We start from the raw sequence: 17,877 nt of genomic DNA, 5'->3' as shown, positions 1-17,877 counted from the left end.
CCTGGGGAGCCTGGCCAGTCTTTTCTAATGATAAGTACTTAGTTCCTGAGTCAGGTCACAGGCTCACCCTATTGATACACAGACATACTCTTAAGACAGGATTTGTGAAGGAAAAGGCAATGGGGAGACATTTGACCTTGCAGAGAAAACACCTGGTCAGCCTGGGAGTCAAAATGGCTCCCTGACTGCTCTCCTGTGCAGCTTCTGACATGTGGCCTATAGATCTATGTACGTGTTTGCTTGGTACATTTATGAACCTTCATTATCTACAGAAGACCTTAATTTATTTATTTCATCATCTAATCAGGGACGTGAGGCTGGCAGACTCCACACACACGCCCATCTCCCATGGTTTTGCCTTGCAATTTAGGGCCGGAGTCACAAGACCAGGAGGACGCAAGCACAGAGGAAATATAATAGAATGGCAATAAATTCTGCATTGGAAATATTGGATTGTAGTTTAATGGTGAATTTTGGACATAATGGAGATGTAAAACACCACTGTGGGAGCAGGGCCGGGGCGGGAGAGTGCTAGAGCCCGGTCAAGTTGCATGGAATCAATTTCAATCCGTTACCCCAGGGATGTGGACAGGCTGCTTGAACTCGTGAAACCAACCACCTGTCTCCTTGATCCTTGCCCTTCCTGGCTGATAAAAGTGAGCCGGGAAGGGTTAGGCGATGGGCTCTGCGGGGTGGTAAATGCTTCCCTCTGCAAGGGAGCCTTCCCAGACCCACTGAAAGAGGTGGTCATTAAATCGCTTCTTTAAAATACATCCTTAGACCCGGCCAATATGGCCAACTATGGCCCAGTCTCAAATGTTCCATTCTTGAGCAAGGCGATTGAGCAGGTGGTTGCTGAACAACTCCAGGCACGCCTGGAGGATGCGGACCATTGGGATCCCTTCAGGCCTCATCATGGGACTGAAACTGCCTTGGCTGTGCTGGTTGATGATCTCCGGCGGGCTAGGGGCAAAGGTGAAAGCTGTTTCCTAGTTCTGCTGGATCTCTCAGCGGCTTTTGATACAATTGATCATAACATCCTTCTGGACCATCTTGAGGAGTTGAGAGCTGGGGGCACTGTTATACTGTGGTACCTCGGGTTACATACGCTTCAGGTTACAGACTCCACTAACCCAGAAATAGTGCTTCAGGTTAAGAACTTTGCTTCAGGATAAGAACAGAAATCGGGCTCCGGCGGCGTGGCAGCAGCAGGAGGCCCCATTAGCTAAAGTTGTGCTTCAGGTTAAGAACAGACCTCCGGAACGAATTAAGTACTTAACCCGAGGTACCACTGTACAGTGGTTCCGCTCCTTCCTCCTGGGCCGTGCTCAGAAAGTGGTGTTGGAGGATGACTGTTCAGACCCCTGGGCTCTCCCTTGCTTTTTAACATCTACATGAAGCCGCTGGGAGAGATCATCAGGGAGTTTGGGCTGGGTGTTCAGCAATATGCGGATGATACCCAGCTCTACCTCTCTTTCAAATCAGAACCAGTGAAGGCGGTGAAGGTCCTGTGTGAGTGCCTGGAGGCCGTTGGAGGATGGATGGTGGCTAACAGATTGAGGTTGAATCCTGACAAGACAGAAGTACTGTTTTAGGGGGACAGGGGGCGGGCGGGTGTGGGGGACTCCCTGGTCCTGAATGGGGTAACTGTGCCTCTGAAGAACCAGGTGGGCAGCCTGGGACTCATTTTGGACTCACAGCTGTCCATGGAGACGCAGGTCAATTCTGTATCCAGGGCACCTTTTTTCCAGCAGGGAGAAATGTAAAGTATTGCACTTGGGCAAAAAAAATGAGAGGCACAAATACAAGATGGGTGACACCTGGCTTGAGAGCAGTACATGTGAAAAGGATCTAGGAGTCTTGGTTGACCACAAACTTGACATGAGCCAACAGTGTGACGCGGCAGCTAATAAAGCCAATGCAATTCTGGGCTGCATCAATAGGAGTATAGCATTAGATCAAGGGAAGTAATAGTGCCACTGTATTCTGCTCTGGTCAGACCTCAGCTGGAGTACTGTGTCCAGTTCTGGGCACCACAGTTCAAGAAGGACACTGACAAACTGGAACGTGTCCAGAGGAGGGCAACCAAAATGGTCAAAGGCCTGGAAACGATGCCTTATGAGGAACGGCTAAGGGAGCTGGGCATGTTTAGCCTGGAGAAGAAGAGGTTAAGGGGTGATATGATAGCCATGTTCAAATATATAAAAGGATGTCACATAGAGGAGGGAGAAAGGTTGTTTTCTGCTGCTCCAGAGAAGCGGACACGGAGCAATGGATCCAAACTACAAGAAAGAAGATTCCACCTAAACATTAGGAAGAACTTCCTGAAAGTAAGAGCTGTTCAACAGTAGAATTTGCTGCCAAGGAGTGTGGTGGAGTCTCCTTCTTTGGAGGTCTTTAAGCAGAGGCTTGACAACCATATGTCAGGAGTGCTCTGATGGTGTTTCCTGCTTGGCAGGGGGTTGGACTCGATGGCCCTTGTGGTCTCTTCCAACTCTATGATTCTATGATTCTATGGTACACAGGCTGAGACCCTACCTGTCCGCGGACTGTCTCGACAGAGTGGTGCATGCTCTAGTTATCTCCCGCATGGACTACTGTAATGCTCTCTATGTGGGGCTACCTTTGAAGGTGACCTGGAAACTACAACTAATCCAGAATGCGGCAGCTAGACTGGTGACTGGGAGTGGCCGCCGAGAACATATAACACCGGTCCTGAAAAACCCACATTGGCTCTCAGGACGTTTCCAGGCATAATTCAAAATGTTGGTGCTGACCTTGAAAGCCCTAAACAGCTTCGGCCTAGTATACCTGAAAGAGTGCCTCCACCCCCATCATTCAGCCCCAGACACTGAGGTCCAGTGCCGAGGGCCTTCTGGCGGTTCCCTCCCTGCGAGAAGCAAAGCTACAGGGAACCAGGCAAAGAGCCTGCTCGGTGGTGGCACCCGCCCTGTGGAACACCCTCCCATCAGATGTCAAAGAGATAAACAAATACCTGACATTTAGAAGACATCTGAAGGCAGCCCAGTTCAGGGAAGTTTTTAAAGTGTGACATTTTAATGTATTTTTAATGTTTGTTGGAAGCCACCACTGCAAATAAGAGTGACCCAAGGCAAAATGAACAGTGGGGGGAAAACGAGCAGCCTAAGAAAGGTGTGGTAGGAACAGGGGGCAAATGAAGCTGGAGGGAAGTAATGGGAGGGTGACAAGAGATGATGGTTGTAGATAGGTAAGGTAAAGGTAAAGGTACCCCTGCCCATACGGGCCAGTCTTGACAGACTCTAGGGTTGTGCGCTCATCTCACTCCATAGGCCGGGAGCCAGCGCTGTCCGCAGACACTTCCGGGTCACGTGGCCAGCGTGACAAGCTGCATCTGGCGAGCCAGCGCAGCACACGGAACGCCGTTTACCTTCCCGCTGGTAAGCGGTCCCTATTTATCTACTTGCACCTGAGGGAGCTTTCGAACAGCTAGGTTGGCAGGCGCTGGGACCGAACGACGGGAGCGCACCCCGCCGTGGGGATTCGAACCGCCGACCATGCGATCGGCAAGTCCTAGGCGCTGAGGTTTTACCCACAGCGCCACCCGCGTCCCAACGCCGCGTGTAAATAGGTATATAAATTCAATAAATAATAATAGCAGCATATCATGACATCTTTGATATGGAAAAGGGAGGGAGGAAATAGAGGAAGTGGCAGGCTTTGCTGGTGGTATTTAAGCAGAGGCTAGGTGGTTATCTTCCATAAAATCATAGAATTGTCGAGTTGGAAATGCCCCCCCCCCACAAAGGGTCATCGTGTTCCACCCCCTGCAATGCGGGTAAGCAGCATCAAACACAACCACGCCCAAGACGTCGCTTTTCCGGAAGTCCCTTTGCCTTCCCGACGACAGCATCTGGATCAAAGGAACCCGCTTGCCTGTTTTTGCAAATGGGTGCGGGATTAAAAGAAGGGCATTGTGGGTAGGCGGTGGGGCAAATCTGCCCACCTCCGGTGCTGCTGTAAGCTGCAAAGATGCTGTGCGAGTGGGTCAGACTGCACGACCTCAGAGGTGCCTTCCGACCCCATGATTGTTGGCTTATCTATACACAACAAATGTTCTTGGATGCATCTTGCTGCCCTTTGGTGGCCAACGAGCTACTTATAATAATATAATAATAATTTATTATTTATACCACACCCATCTGGCTGAGTTTACCCAGCCACTCTGGGTGGCTCCCAATCAAATGTTAAAAACAGTACAGCATTAAATATTTAAAACTTCACTGAACAAGGCTGCCTTCAGATGTCTTTTAAAGATAGGATAGCTGCTTATTTCCTTCACATCTGAAGGGAGGGCGTTCCGCAGGGCAGGCGCCACTACCAAGAAGGCCCTCTGCCTGGTTCCCTGTAACCTCACTTCTCGCAATGAGGGAACCGCCAGAAGGCCCTTGGCGCTGGACCTCAGTGTCTGGGCTGAACGATAGGGGTGGAGACGCTCCTTCAGATATACTGGGCCAAGGCCGTTTAGGGCTTTAAAGGTCAGCACCAACAGTTTGAATTGTGCTCGGAAACGTACTGGGAGCCAATGCAGATCTCTCAGGACCAGTGTTATGTGGTCGAACCGCCGACCTTCTGATCAGCAAGTCCTAGGCTCTGTGGTTTAACCCATAGCGCCACCCGCGTCCCTTTATTTTCGGGGGGATGCCTTATATTACAGCGAGAGGCAAAACTGGAAGTAGGTCTTATTTTAGGGGGATGTCTTATTTTCGGGGAAACAGGGTAGCTAAAGGTACCGAAGGCATCTCAAAAAGATCTCTTGTTTTGCAGTTTTTGTGATAGCGGAGGCAGGAGGATGCTTTTATAGGAGGGGATGTTGGGAGATGGAGCCCAGCAACATCTAGAGGGTCAAAGTTTCCCCCCAGCCCCGGGGTCAAGCTGTTGTCATTTTTGGTACCCCACTTAAAGTTTCCTTGCAGGAGTCCCACAAGAAGCTGGCCAACAACGTAAGTGCTTCCTATTTATTGATCAACAGAAAAATATATATCTCACAGTGGACAGTCACAAGAGGTCCACTCTGGACACCTTCAGAAATCACACATACGGGCTCCCAAACAAACGACAACACAGAGTCACGCACAACCCCTTCTCGAAGCTCCAAACGTAGGCCCCCCCCCCTTTCTGCACAATAAATTGGAAAGGCAGGCCTCACTCAGGTCTGGAAGCTTGTTGAGTGCACACACAGGCACACAAAACCTGCTGGAGAAGGTAAAAGTTTGCTCTTCCGGGATCTATTCTCTCCTTACATAAGAGAAAGAACGCTTAAAAAAAAAACCAACTTGTTCGCACACATTTTGTGGAAGAATGGTTGGCAGAGTGTGCCAAGTCGCTGATGACCACCATGTTTTTAGCACCAGTGTTAACAGCAGCAGAGCGAGCGACAGCTCAGAGGTGCCTTGCGCCTGGAGAGCATTTGAGGTCCCAAGGTACGAAGAGGAAATGTTGGGAGTCAGGTGCCTTTTTGGGCTCTCTCTTCCACGTAGAGCTGCATCTGTAAATGGAGGTAGACGAGAAAAGCTTTTAAACAGAAGCAGTGTTGCATAGTGGTTAGGGTCGTGGATGAGGGCCTGGAAGAGACCAGGGTTCGACCGTCCACTCAGCCATATGTGTCCTTCGGCCAGTCCCTGCCTCTAGGCCTCTCTCACAGGGTTGTTGTGAGGGTAAAACAGGCTGGGAGGAGCCATAAACGCCACCTTGAACTCCTTGGAGGAGAAGATGAGATAGGGGTGTAATAATAAAACTCACTGTCTCTCAAGCACTTTCATTACATTTTAAATATTTTAATTTTTATATATTTTATTTAATATTGACTAAACTAAGGTATGGGATGCAGGTGGCGCTGTGGGTTAAACCACAGAGCCTAGGACTTGCCGATCAGAAAGTTGACGGTTCGAATCCGCGCGACAAGGTGAGCTCCCATTGCTCGGTCCCTGCTCCTGCCAACCTAGCAGTTCGAAAGCGCCTCAAAGTGCAAATAGATAAATAGGTACTGCTCTGGCGGGAAGGTAAACGGCGTTTCCGTGTGCTGCTCTGGTTCGCCAGAAGTGGCTTAGTCCTGCTGGCCACATGACCCGGAAGCTGTACACCAGCTCCCTCGGCCAATAAAGTGAGATGAGCGCCACAACCCCAGAGTAGGCCATGACTGGACCTAATGGTCAGGGGTCCCTTTACCTTTAAACTAAGGTCTACTCAGCAACTAAAAAGGGACAAAGTCCACTCTGACGAAGCCTTAGAGCAAACAACATGCAGGAGGAAGAAGGGGAGAATCTTAATGTTTTGGTTTTTTTAAAAAAACATTTAAAAGTTGGAAAATTTGTGGAGAGTAAACCACATGCCTCTTGCTTGCCTGGACAGAGGATGGGGAGAGAGTATATGCAGAAACCAGTCTAGTAGTATAAAATACTACAATTATAACCTTTTGCCCCGCCCACCTCTGGCTCTGGCCCCGCCCACTGCTGGTTGACAACTGAGCAGCATGTATTATATGAGAACTTTGGTTCAGCCAAGCCCCGCCCGTTCTGCCATCCAATCGCCTTGCAGATGGGTGTGGCCACAAGAGCCAAAGCTCCACCCACATATTGCGGGTAACAATGCAGAGTCCTGTAGTCCCTTACCCTGCCCCCTACTGGCCAAAAGGGGGAACTGCAGGAAGTTCGAGCCAATATACAGTGGTACCTCAGGTTAAGTACTTAATTCATTCTGGAGGTCCGTTCTTAACCTGAAACTGTTCTTAACCTGAAGCACCACTTTAGCTAATGGGGCCTCCTGCTGCTGCGCCGCCAGAGCATGATTTCGGTTCTCATCCTGAAGCAAAGTTCTTAACCCGAGGTACTATTTCTGGGTTAGCGGAGTCTGTAACCTGAAGCGTATGTAACCAGAGCTACCACTGGATTAGAAACAGCTGCGAACATTACCTATCTGGTCTTGAGATTGTTGCATGGTTTATTTAAATATTAAGGTTTATTATTGTTTCACAAGATGTGTATCTCTTTAAAGGCCAGAGTAAATATCATGACCTAGTTTTACAGCTGTGAAGCAGAATGGCAGGTGCACTTAAGTTGTGTTAATTAAGCTGTGTCAGCAATTGGGCATAGTACATAAAGAGCAGCGTGTACCTCTCTCAGTACCCTGGTGAATGGGTCATACTTATAGATTTAATGTAAGAGGAGTTTTTGTTTTTGTAATTAAAGCCAAGCAAAAGATATTTTTTGCGTTTTTTCATTGTTTCCTGAACGTGTGGTCTGCCTAGCACGTTTTCTGCAGCGCAATTAATTTGCTAAATACGCAACAGAGATCAGCTGAGGCCAGAGAGCCAATCCCAAGCAAGCATGTGCTATAAAAGAAGGGGCAACTGTTTGCTGGGTGTAGATGGTCTCAGAAGCTTGTTGCGCACACACACGTACACATCCCTGAGATGGTGCACCTTGCTGGAAGATCTAGGAGCCTGACAGTCCCAGAGGGGTAATATTAATAATAATAATAAATTTTTATTTATACCCCGCCCTCCCCAGCCAAGACCGGGCTCAGGGCAAGTAACAACCAATAATAAAAACCAGTTGATTAAAATACAATTTAAAAGATTAAGATACAACATTAAAACAATTAGGGAGCAATCTCATCATAGGAGAAAGGAAAAAGAAAAAGGGGGAGGGAATCAAATTGGCTCCAAGCCAAAGGTCAGGTGAAACAACTCTGTCTTACAGGCCCTGCGGAAAGAAATCAGATCCCGCAGGGCCCTGGTCTCATGAGGCAGAGCGTTCCACCAGGCCGGAGCCATCACTGAGAAGGCCCTGGCCCTGGTGGAGGATAATCTGACTTCCTTAGGGCCCGGGACCTCTAGGGTGTCGCTATAGATGCACCTTAAGGTCCTCTGTGGGGCATACCGGGAGAGGCGGTCCCGTAGGTACGAGGGTCCTAGGCTGTGAAGGGCTTTAAAGGTCAAAACCAGCACCTTAAATCTGACCCTGTACTCCACTGGGAGCCAGTGCAGCTGGAAAAGCACTGGGTGAATATTCCCCCATGGCAGAGACCCTGTGAGGAGCCTCGCTGCAGCATTCTGCACCCGCTGGAGTTTCTGGGACAGCTTCAAGGGCAGCCCCGCGTAGAGTGAATTACAGTAGTCAAGCCTGGAGGTGACCATCGCATGGATCACTGTGGCCAGGGCGGGGCGGGAAAGGTAAGGGACCAACTGCTTGATGTGGCGAAGGTGGAAAAATGTCGCTCTTCAAACAAATTTCATTTTAAGAAAGAGCATCCTGCTGAACTTGCCTTTAAAAGGTCTGACGTCATGGTCTTCAGCGGGATCAGTCGAGGGTCACGCATGTGGACATCTTGCTCATCGGCGAGAATCCAGGGGAAATCCTTGGGTTAAAGATGCAAATAATTCACTTTATTTGTTTATTTCATATTTTTATTTCGCTTCACTAAATTTATATACCACAAGAATGTAGAGAAAAACCTCAAAACGGTTAACAAAAAAAGGCCTCATCAGGACAGAAACATAGAGATCTGCAAACTACAGCTCCTAGAATTCTTTGGGAAGAGCTACGGCTTTCTAAAGCGGTATTAAAGGGTGCTGGTGGGGCCTTAAAAGTAGGGTAAGGAGCTGGAACCAAAACTATTTAGCTAATAATTAGTGAGTAATAATAATAATAAATTTATTATTTATACCCCACTCATCTGGCTGGGTTTCCCCAGCCACTCTGGGCGGCTCCCAACAGAATTAATGATAATAATAATTAAAAAGCGATCAAACAGACATTAGAAACTTCCCTAAACAGGGCTGCCTTCAGATGTCTTCTAAAAATCAGATAATGAGGAAGGGGCTCTCAACTCCCATCATCCCTGACCACTGGGCATGCTGGCCGGTGGCGATGGGAACTGGAGTCCAACAACAGCCAAAAAGCTGCCCAAAATGACGGAATTAATAAGAAACCCCTCAGTTTTTTCTTTTCTTTTGCATTTTTTCTTTTCATATATTTGGATGAAACAATTAATTTATTCTTTTGTTTTGTAACTTTAAAAAACAATGCAATAAAGATTTATTATAAAAAATAAAAATAAACAAAAACAGAAAGCTGCGCAGGGTCCCCCATCACAGATTGAAATGACGGGAAGACTCGCCAAATATATCTGAGCCATTCAGGAGTTCCAGGAGCTTCCTGGCAGAAGACAGAGGCTCTCGTGATTCATGGCAGCTGTTGCAGAACTCGCGATTTCTATCGCCTCCTACCCTGATCACTTGGATCTTCTCCATGTTGCGAGTGGCAGCTTCTCGGGTGTGCACCAAGACGGTAAAAGTGCAGCCTGCAAGAAAGGGAAGACGGGGTGGTGGGATGGAATCTTTAGAAAAGGAGGAGAGATGGGAATGTCGCTTCAGAATCTGGGAGGGAAGGAGGGAGAGAGAAAGAGAGAGGGAGGTAGGGAGAGAAAGAGAAAGAAAAAGAGAGAAAGAAAAAGAAAAAGAGAAAGAGAGAGAGAGAGGGAGGAAGAGAGATGGGGGGGGAGAGAAAGAAAGAAAGAGGGAGGGATGGAGGGAGAGAGAAAGAGAGAGAGAAAGAAATAAAGAAAGAGAGAGGGAGGGAGAGAGAGAGAGAGAGAGAGAGAGAGAGAAGGAAAGAAAGAAGGAAAGAAAGAAGGAAAGAAAGAAGGAAAGAAGGAAAGAAAGAAGGAAAGAAGGAAAGAAAGAAAGAAGGAAAGAAGGAAGGAAGGAAAGAAAGAAAGAAAGAAAGAAAGAAAGAAAGAAAGAGGAAGGAAGGAAGGAAAGAGAGAAAGAGAGAAAGAAAGAGAGAGAGAGAGAGAGAGAGAGAGAGAAAGAAAGAAAGAAAGAAAGAAAGAAAGAAAGAAGGAAAGAAAGATGGGGTGGAATCTTAAGAAGCCAGAAAGAAGGGAAGGAGAGGCAGGGGTTTCTCTTTAGAAGTCTGGGGAATCATAGAATTGGAAGGGACCCCAAGAGTCATCTAGTCCAACCCCCTGAAATGCAGGAATCTCAACTAAAGCATCCATGGCAGATGGCCATCCAGACTCTGCTTCAAAACCTCCCAGGAAGGAGAGCCCGACACCTCTCATGGGAGTCCGTTCCCCTGTCAAAACAGCTCCGACAGCCAGAAAGTTCTTTTTGGTGTTTAGCGAGAATCTCCTTTCTGGTAACTAAAGCCATGGGTTCGAGTCCTACCCTCCGGAGCAGGAGAACACAAGCTTGCTCCATCCTCCAAGGCTACAGCAGGCCCACAGTCCTGGGATGCCTATACCCTGTGAGCTGTGGGTGGAGACTCAGCCAGCTCAGTGTTAGCCGTCGGTCCATATTAAGTGGCTGCTTTTTCCCCAGTTCTATGGTGGGAGCGTGAAAAGCTGGGAAGAGAGGGCAGAAAGAAACTACAGGAGCTGCTGTCCTGCTGTACTAAATCATAATTAGTGAGGGAGCATTATGCACGATTGCTAGACAATCTCCAAAGTATTCTCTTTCTTTCTCTCCCTCCTTCAGAGAATCGTAGGTTCTAAGCAATTTGAGGGACTGGCATATTGGTTGAAGGAGGGAGAACGTATACCCCCAATTAAAGTGGGGATCATAGTACAGAAAGGTGATAGATATGATCAGGTTGGGTTTAAAAAAAAAATAAAAAATGGAAATTAAAATTGGGTTCAGGAATAATGACTATCTCAGCACACACTGGAGGAAAGAAGCTATAACATTCTAGTCCTTAAGGAATTACCGTATTTTCTGCTCTATAAGACTCACTTTTTCCCTCCTAAAAAGTAAGGGGAAATGTGTGTGCGTCTTATGGAGCGAATGCAGGCTGTGCATCTATCCCAGAAGCCAGAACAGCAAAAGGGATCACTGCTTTCGCTGCGCAGCGATCCCTCTTGTTGTTCTGGCTTCTGAAATTCAGAATATATTTTTTATTGTTTTCCTCCTCCAAAAACTAGGTTCGTCTTATGGTCTGGTGCGTCTTACAGAGTGAAAAATACGGTAAATAGGTTATGCAGAAGAAGAACATCTGCTTCTTTGTGTGATGCAAAAGAGATTTGTTTGATGGCTTTAAAGAGCAAAACCTGAGGGTAATTTCTGGGTTGAGACCAGATTGCTGGGAGATACTGGGCATTTTCTTTTATTGATCTCTCTGCTTTAAAATGAAAGTTTAATTTAGGGTAGCACACACCAGAATGTTCAGACTGCTTAGTTCTAATAAATATTCACCTAGCATAATATTTCACCATCTCAAGATCATTTGACTTTGAATGGCTCACAGCAGCTTCAGCCAACAGTTGAGACAGCTTGCAGGGTAGGTAAGTAACAAGAAAGAAAGAAAACAACACCAGCTGGTTTTATGGAATTTAAATCATGCCTACGGTTTGTGTCTTGTATTTGAGGAGGAGGAAAACAGGCTCAAAAAATCTAAGCAAGCTAACTTGGAAGACAAGCATGGTTGGCTGGCCTACCTGGAGGGTTGTTGTTCAGCACTGCATCACAGACACTAATTTTCAAAATGAAGGCACGCAGAAGCTGTTCCACGTGGTTCAGGAGGGAGTCGGAGCTGGGGAAGGAAGGGGGGGCAGAACTCAATCACATGGTGGAAATGTAGTTATATAGATAAAAAAGGTACCGTATTTTTCACTCTATAGGACGCACCGGACCATAGGAGGGGGAGAACAGGGGGGAAAAAATTCTCCCCCTCTGCTCAGCGCCCCTTCAGCGAAGCGGCAGGAGAAATGGAGCCCCTTCCATTTCTCCTCCTGCTTCGCTGCGCAGCTCTCCCTCTCTGCTGAAGCCAGGAGAGTCTTGCTCTCCCGGCTTCAGCAAAAGGAACCCGAAGCCTTCGGAGCGCAACGCGAGTTCCCGCTGCGCTCCAAAGGCTTCAGGCGGCTATCCCTGAAGCCTGGAGAGCTTAGAGGGGTTGGTGCGCAGCGACCCCTCTCGCTCTCCAGGCTTCAGCGAAAGCAACGCGAAGCCTCCGGAGCGCGGAGGGAGCACTCCCTCTGCGCTTCGGAGGCTTCGCGTTGCTATCGCTGAAGCCAAGGAGCCTGCATTCGCTCCATAGGATGCACACACATTTCCCCTTAATTTTTGGAGGGGAAAAAGTAAGGGGAAATGTCTGTTCACCTTATGGAGCGAATGCGTGGTCCCTGGAACCGAATTGCCCAGGGGCAAAAAGCAGATCATGCTTTTTTTTTTTAAGAAAGAGAGAAGGGGGTGTTGAAACAAAGCTGCTGAGCAGATGATTGGCAAGCAATCGGGAGGGAGATAAGGGACGCTAGTGATAAAGGAGGCTGCCTGGGAGGGGGGGAGGTAAAGACAGTGAACTTGCAAGGAGAGGAGACAGGAATACTACAACAAACAATGAGGAGAGAAATTAGAAGAAAAGGAGGAACTAAAAACTGCTCCAGCTAAGGAAAAGACACTGTCACACAAGAGGGAACTGGGTGTTGAAAGGAAGCAGCTGATCGGCAAGCGATCGGGAGGGAGATAAGGGATGCAATAAAGGAGGCTGCCTGGGAGTGGGGAGGTAAAAGCCCATGGATCCTCAGGATTTTTTGCATTGGGTTACCCCAAATCACCATCAGATCACATAGTATGTCCATGGCTACAGCCTGCACCAAAAAAATCACGCATCCACTGTTTCGTGGGGCCGCAATTGCACAAAAACGTGGTTACAATGCACGGATCCACATGGATTCTCAGGATTTTTGCATTGGGCTACCCCAGACTCACCGTCAAATCACATATCATGTCTGTGGCCACAGCATGAACCACAAAAATCATACATCTACTGTTTCGTTCAGAATATTTTTTTTCTTGTTTTCCTCCTCTAAAAACTAGGTGCGTCTTATGGTCATGTGCGTCTTATGGAGCGAAAAATACAGCACTTTGATTAACTAAACGACAGGGGATCTGAAAAAAGCTGGGGACCTCAAAATAACTCTTGTGGGATTCTCAAAACCGTCAGAAACACACACAACCTTGGCACCAGCCATTCAGCCCCACCCCCCCCCCTTTGGGGGAAGATTCTTTTTAAGACAGGTTTTTTTGGTGTGTTTTTTCCAGAGCAGCACTGCCTGTTTTGTTTGGGTTTTTTTTGTTGTTCTGTGTTTTGGTTTTTGGAGATGTAGATGTTTTGCCTATTGGGAGAGAAGGTGAAATGTGCGTAACAGCTCCTTAAGTTTCCAAATGTGCTGCCCCCCAGAGTGGGGAAGCCTCCACTCTGAAAACAGCTCTACAGTGGTGATTCTTAAGTCAATGACGTTGCTGGACTGAAGCTCTCAACAGCTTCCGCCAACATGGCCAAAGGTGGGGGATGATCGGAGTTGGAGTTCAGCAATAACTAGAGGGCCACAGCTGCCCCATCTCTACATTAAGAGGAAGCAGAGATGTGATGGGGGCAGCCAGGGGCAGTAAAGGCAAGAGTGGGGAGACCATTGTTTGGTTCAAAAGCCCCCTCAGCTTCTTCCAACATGGCCAATGGGAATGGGAGTTACCAGTGTTCTGAAAGCCAGATTAATAAGATTGCTTCATTCAGGTTTTCCTTTCGGTGCTTTGTCCACAGCCAGGATGTTGGAAGAGTGTGTGGTTAGTTCAATACAGGCATGTGATGAGAGACAACATGCTGCAGTGGTTAGAGCATTGGATCAGCACCGGGGAGATCCAGGTTCAAATCAGCACCCAGCCACAAAGCTCTACTCACTACACCACGCTGCCTCTGCAAAGTTTGGTACAGCCTTTTGGGGGCAGTAAGACCTCACCTGATAGACAGCAGGGGTGGCTGCATGATTTCAAAGACAAATCTCTCCACAGGATGGTGCTCTTTGTCCAGAATGACCACCACCACTTTTTCCACGTCATTCTGAAAAGCGACAGAGCACAAGAACTTGTTTTTTTCTTACTTTGAGTCTGTTTGTGGAAGAGCTCTGTGCATCACCAAAGTCTGCGTACACCCTAACCCAGTTACATTGGTCCAATACCTACCATCACCAAAATGTCTTGGGGCTGGATAAAATGAAACACCAAGTTCCAGTAATAATAATAATAATAATAATAATAATAATAATAATAATAATTATTATTATTATTATTATTATTATTATTATTATTATTTATTTGTACCCCGCCCATCTGGCTGGGTTTCCCCAGCCACTCTGGGCGTCTTCCACAAAGACCAAAAATACACTAAGATGTCACACATTAAAAACTTCCCTGAACAGGGCTGCCTTAAGATGTCTTCTGAATGTCAGGTAGTTGTTTATCGCTTTGACATCTGCTGGAAGGGCGTTCCACAGGGCGGGTGCCACTACCGAGAAGGCCCTCTGCCTAGTTCCCTGTAGCTTTGCTTCTCGCAATGAGGGAACCGCCAGAAGGCCCTCAGCGCTGGACCTCAGTGTCCGGGAAGACCGATGGGGGTGGAGACGCTCCTTCAGGTATACTGGTATAATTCCCTGATCTTGTGCTGACCGTCAAAAACTTACCTTCTCCAGCAAAGGTTTGATGCAATGGAGAGTATCTTGGATGTACTGATTCAGTTCTGGATGGCAGGACATCTGTTCAAACAAATATCTCAAGTTACATATAAATATGCATAGATTTGTCAAGGGGGGGCGGAAATCCCGCCAGACTGATTTTTAAAAGAAATGTTACAAATTAGCGGATTGGGGGAATGCGGTTGACATAATTTAACTTCATGAAAGCATTAGGCAAAATGGATACAAAAACTTATGGAATATGCAGAAATGGCGAAACTTACCGGAAGAATAAGAAATCAAGATAACAAACTTTGTATAAAAGAATAGAAATGGTTTATTGAATATTTACAGATAAATTGCACAAAGATAAAAACATTGGCAGGAGTACTGTGATAACCTGCAGTTTCATAAGTGTATAGCTTCAAAGTAGATAAATAAATGAGCAAATTAAATGAATTTGGATATGCAGAAGATATTAAAAAATAACTTTAAGGAACTGCAGAAAGAGGAAGTCAAATGTTAAAATGATTGTAAAATTAATGAAATGTATGAACCTGAAAAGTATTTTTTTAAAAAAATATTTTAGCAAAGCATTTAACAACCTGTTTAACATGGGCAGTTTAATAACAATTGTGGATCAGATGACAGCAAAACGAGACGATGTACATTTTGTAACTTCACACCCATGCGAGCAACTGGCCAACCTAAAAAGATATGTTTGCGTGGTCCACCCAAAAGACAGTGACATCACTCACCTGGACAGGTACATTGTATTTTTTCCTTTTCTGAAAGATCCCCGTGGGGTAGACTTCTCGGACATAAAGGATGAGGTGAATGGCTACTTCCAGGAACTCAGAAAGGACATCAGCTACAACTGGAAGGGAAGGGTATGGATGTAACAAAGGTGGAGGGTTATTGTTTTGTTTATTATTATATTATGTATTTTTGCGGTTTTATACTGTTCTCAGACAGACAAAATATAATTATTAAATAAAATTATTAAATAAAAAACGAAGTGGGTGCTGTCTGCTTAAAAACCATTTTGGTACAATTGGAAGGCACTGCCGAAAATACTGCTGAAGGTTGGTCACTGGGAGATGGATGCAGGTCTGTTGCACATCCCTGATAAATGGGTTCCCCTACCCATGATTTTTAAGGGGACGTGGGTGGCGCTGTGGGTTAAACCACAGAGCCTAGGGCTTGCCGATCAGAAGGTCGGCGATTCGAGTCCCTGCAACGGGGTGAGCTCCCGTTGCTTGGTCCCAGCTCCTGCACACCTAGCAGTTGGAAAGCAAAGTGCAAGTAGATAAATAGGTACCACTCCGGCGGGAAGGTAAAGGGCGTTTCTGTGCACTGCTCTGGTTTGCCAGAAGCAGCTTAGTCATGCTGGCCACATGACCCGGAAGCTGTACACCGGCTCCTTCGGCCAATAAAGCGAGATGAGAGCCGCAACCCCAGAGTCGGCCACGACTGGACCTAATGGTCAGGGGTCCCTTTACCCTTTACCTTACCCTTGATTTTTAATAGAGCTGGGAGTCAAAGTAGGTTTCTGTTCTGAAAAATTTGGAGAAAAACTGTGCCAGTACCTTGTCCGAAGTTGAGATCCTGTCGGGTTAAAGTGGTCATCACGGCAGCAACTTTTTAAAGATGGTTACAAAGGGAGTCTTGGTACCTGAAAGACTGATAGCATGGAATTTGATGAGGGAAAGGGAGAAGATTCTGGATTGCATTCAACCAAGTATTACTCAGAGCAGACCAAGTCTTAAATTAACCACGAGGACTAGTAACTTTCTTTTTAAAAGGAGGTGGGGTCGCATGCAATGCTAGTCCTAGTCACAGTAGATAGGTATAACTGACGTCCATTCATTTCAATGGGTCTACTCTGAGCATAACTTAAATGGGATGCACCCCCTAAGGTTAACCTGAAAGGAACCCAATTTAGAGGCTGAAACACTAGGCATGTTAACCTCAGCCTAAGCTCAGTGGGATTTACAGTGCAATGTAAATGGGGGGGGGGTATTGGGTGGTTGTTTTTATTTTTATTATGTATTTTGTGATTTCATATCTTGATTTTATTTTGTGAACCACCCTGAGACCCCTGGGTATAGGGCAGTATATAAATTCTAATCATCATCATCATCATCTTAGGCAGATTACTCAGAAGTAACCAACCGAGACCGGTGCCCTCAAGCTGCTTTGCCTTGCCACCGCCCCCCCCCCAGCCCGTGCTTTGCGCCTCCATAAATAGGGTTGCCTTTCAGGGGTGCCAATGTGAATAAAATATGGGGGGCTCGAGTAAGGCCCACCCTGCATAATCAATCACCAGACGTGGCAGGCATACACAATTTGAATGACAATGCCCATCAACATTGGAGGGGGGGTCCCAGCCAGCCCCCTCAAATATTTTAGGGGGGCCAAAAGGACCTTGGCCCCTAGGAGTTGGTTCCTATGGATCTTATTATACCTGGAACGGAGACCCCTTGAATCCGGTGGGCGTACACGGGAGTAAGTCCAGTGGGGTTTCTCTCTGCGTAAACATGTCTGAGCGCGATCTGATCGAAACGTACCATTAAAGGTTGCCCCCCCAAAAAGCACCTTCAACCCCTGCAAAACGCAAGGCAGACATCTGCTCGGGATCCAGCCTCTCGCTGGAGACCCTTTGGGTTTACTCCAGAGTAAAGAGCTTCCGGATCGGGCCGCGAAACCACGCGCACCCCGTGCGCCACGAGCGCACCCCGAAACACCTCTCCACCGGTTCCACCGTACCTCTCTCCAGGGCGCAGCGCGGATCCCTCTCGCCCGACCCCAAGCTCGCGGCGGCGGGGAACAACGACGCCTCCGCCCCGCCGGGAAGGCTGATGACGGCGGAGCAGCCGGAGGAGGAGCTGCCGACCCAACGACGCGGCCGCCTGACGTCCTCGCCGCGCTCTTTCTCTTCGCCTCGCAGGTCTTAGCGCCGGGGCGCTTTGGCACCCGTGCGCGCCGCCCATCTCCGTGGCGTTGGCGCGCCGTCTGTCCAGCGGAGACTTAAGCGCACCTTTCCAACAGTTGGGCTATTTTATTTTATTTTATTTTATTTTATTTTATTTTATTTTATTTTATTTTATTTTAAACTCTCCTCGTCCGCCTCTCCATTGCTCATGGCTTAAAGGTTGCCAACTTCTCCCCCCTGCCCTGCTCCTATGCCTTTAGAAAAAAACCTGAGCCGAAGAATTTCGCAGATGAATCTCACTGTCTTACTCATTCGCTTGCACACCCCCGGGATATTTGGGATAAGGAAGGGGAGAGAGACGATTCTGGATGGGTGGTGTTATGTACTGAAATTCTCACCCTGGGCCAGCAGGGGGATACTGTAGATAGTTATGCAAATAAGGGATCGAAAGTGACGTT

The 17,877-nt window shown here is 47.3% G+C and overlaps 1 protein-coding gene across 4 annotated transcripts; it reads right to left on the bottom strand.

Annotated features, from left to right (window-relative positions):
• Positions 1–4,983: 4,983 nt before the first annotated feature.
• MAD2L2 (mitotic arrest deficient 2 like 2) lies at positions 4,984–17,403 on the bottom strand. 4 transcript variants are annotated; one of them, XR_014551825.1, is made up of 10 exons: positions 17,254–17,403; positions 16,074–16,167; positions 15,243–15,361; positions 14,494–14,565; positions 13,774–13,874; positions 11,476–11,570; positions 9,269–9,342; positions 7,920–8,397; positions 6,452–7,815; positions 4,984–5,527 (listed from the first exon to the last, which is right to left on the bottom strand). XR_014551825.1 is itself a non-coding variant. In XM_083629725.1 (9 exons), the coding sequence occupies exons 2-9, from the start codon at positions 16,111–16,113 to the stop codon at positions 5,486–5,488; spliced, it is 636 nt and encodes a 211-aa protein (XP_083485851.1). In that variant the 5' UTR covers positions 16,114–16,167; positions 17,254–17,403; the 3' UTR covers positions 4,984–5,485. The 4 variants fall into 4 exon arrangements, 2 of the variants coding, with proteins under 2 accessions (XP_083485851.1, XP_083485852.1); XR_014551826.1 differs by having other exon boundaries at positions 6,468–7,815; XM_083629725.1 differs by lacking the exon at positions 6,452–7,815 and having other exon boundaries at positions 8,305–8,397.
• Between the last annotated feature and the right edge of the window lie 474 nt (positions 17,404–17,877).

The sequence above is a fragment of the Podarcis filfolensis genome, assembly GCF_964270895.1.
Source record: "Podarcis filfolensis genome assembly, chromosome: 8".
NCBI lineage: Eukaryota > Metazoa > Chordata > Lepidosauria > Squamata > Lacertidae > Podarcis > Podarcis filfolensis.
The sequence above is the reverse complement of the archived record's forward strand: the minus strand, read 5'-3'. Positions and strand labels throughout refer to the sequence as shown.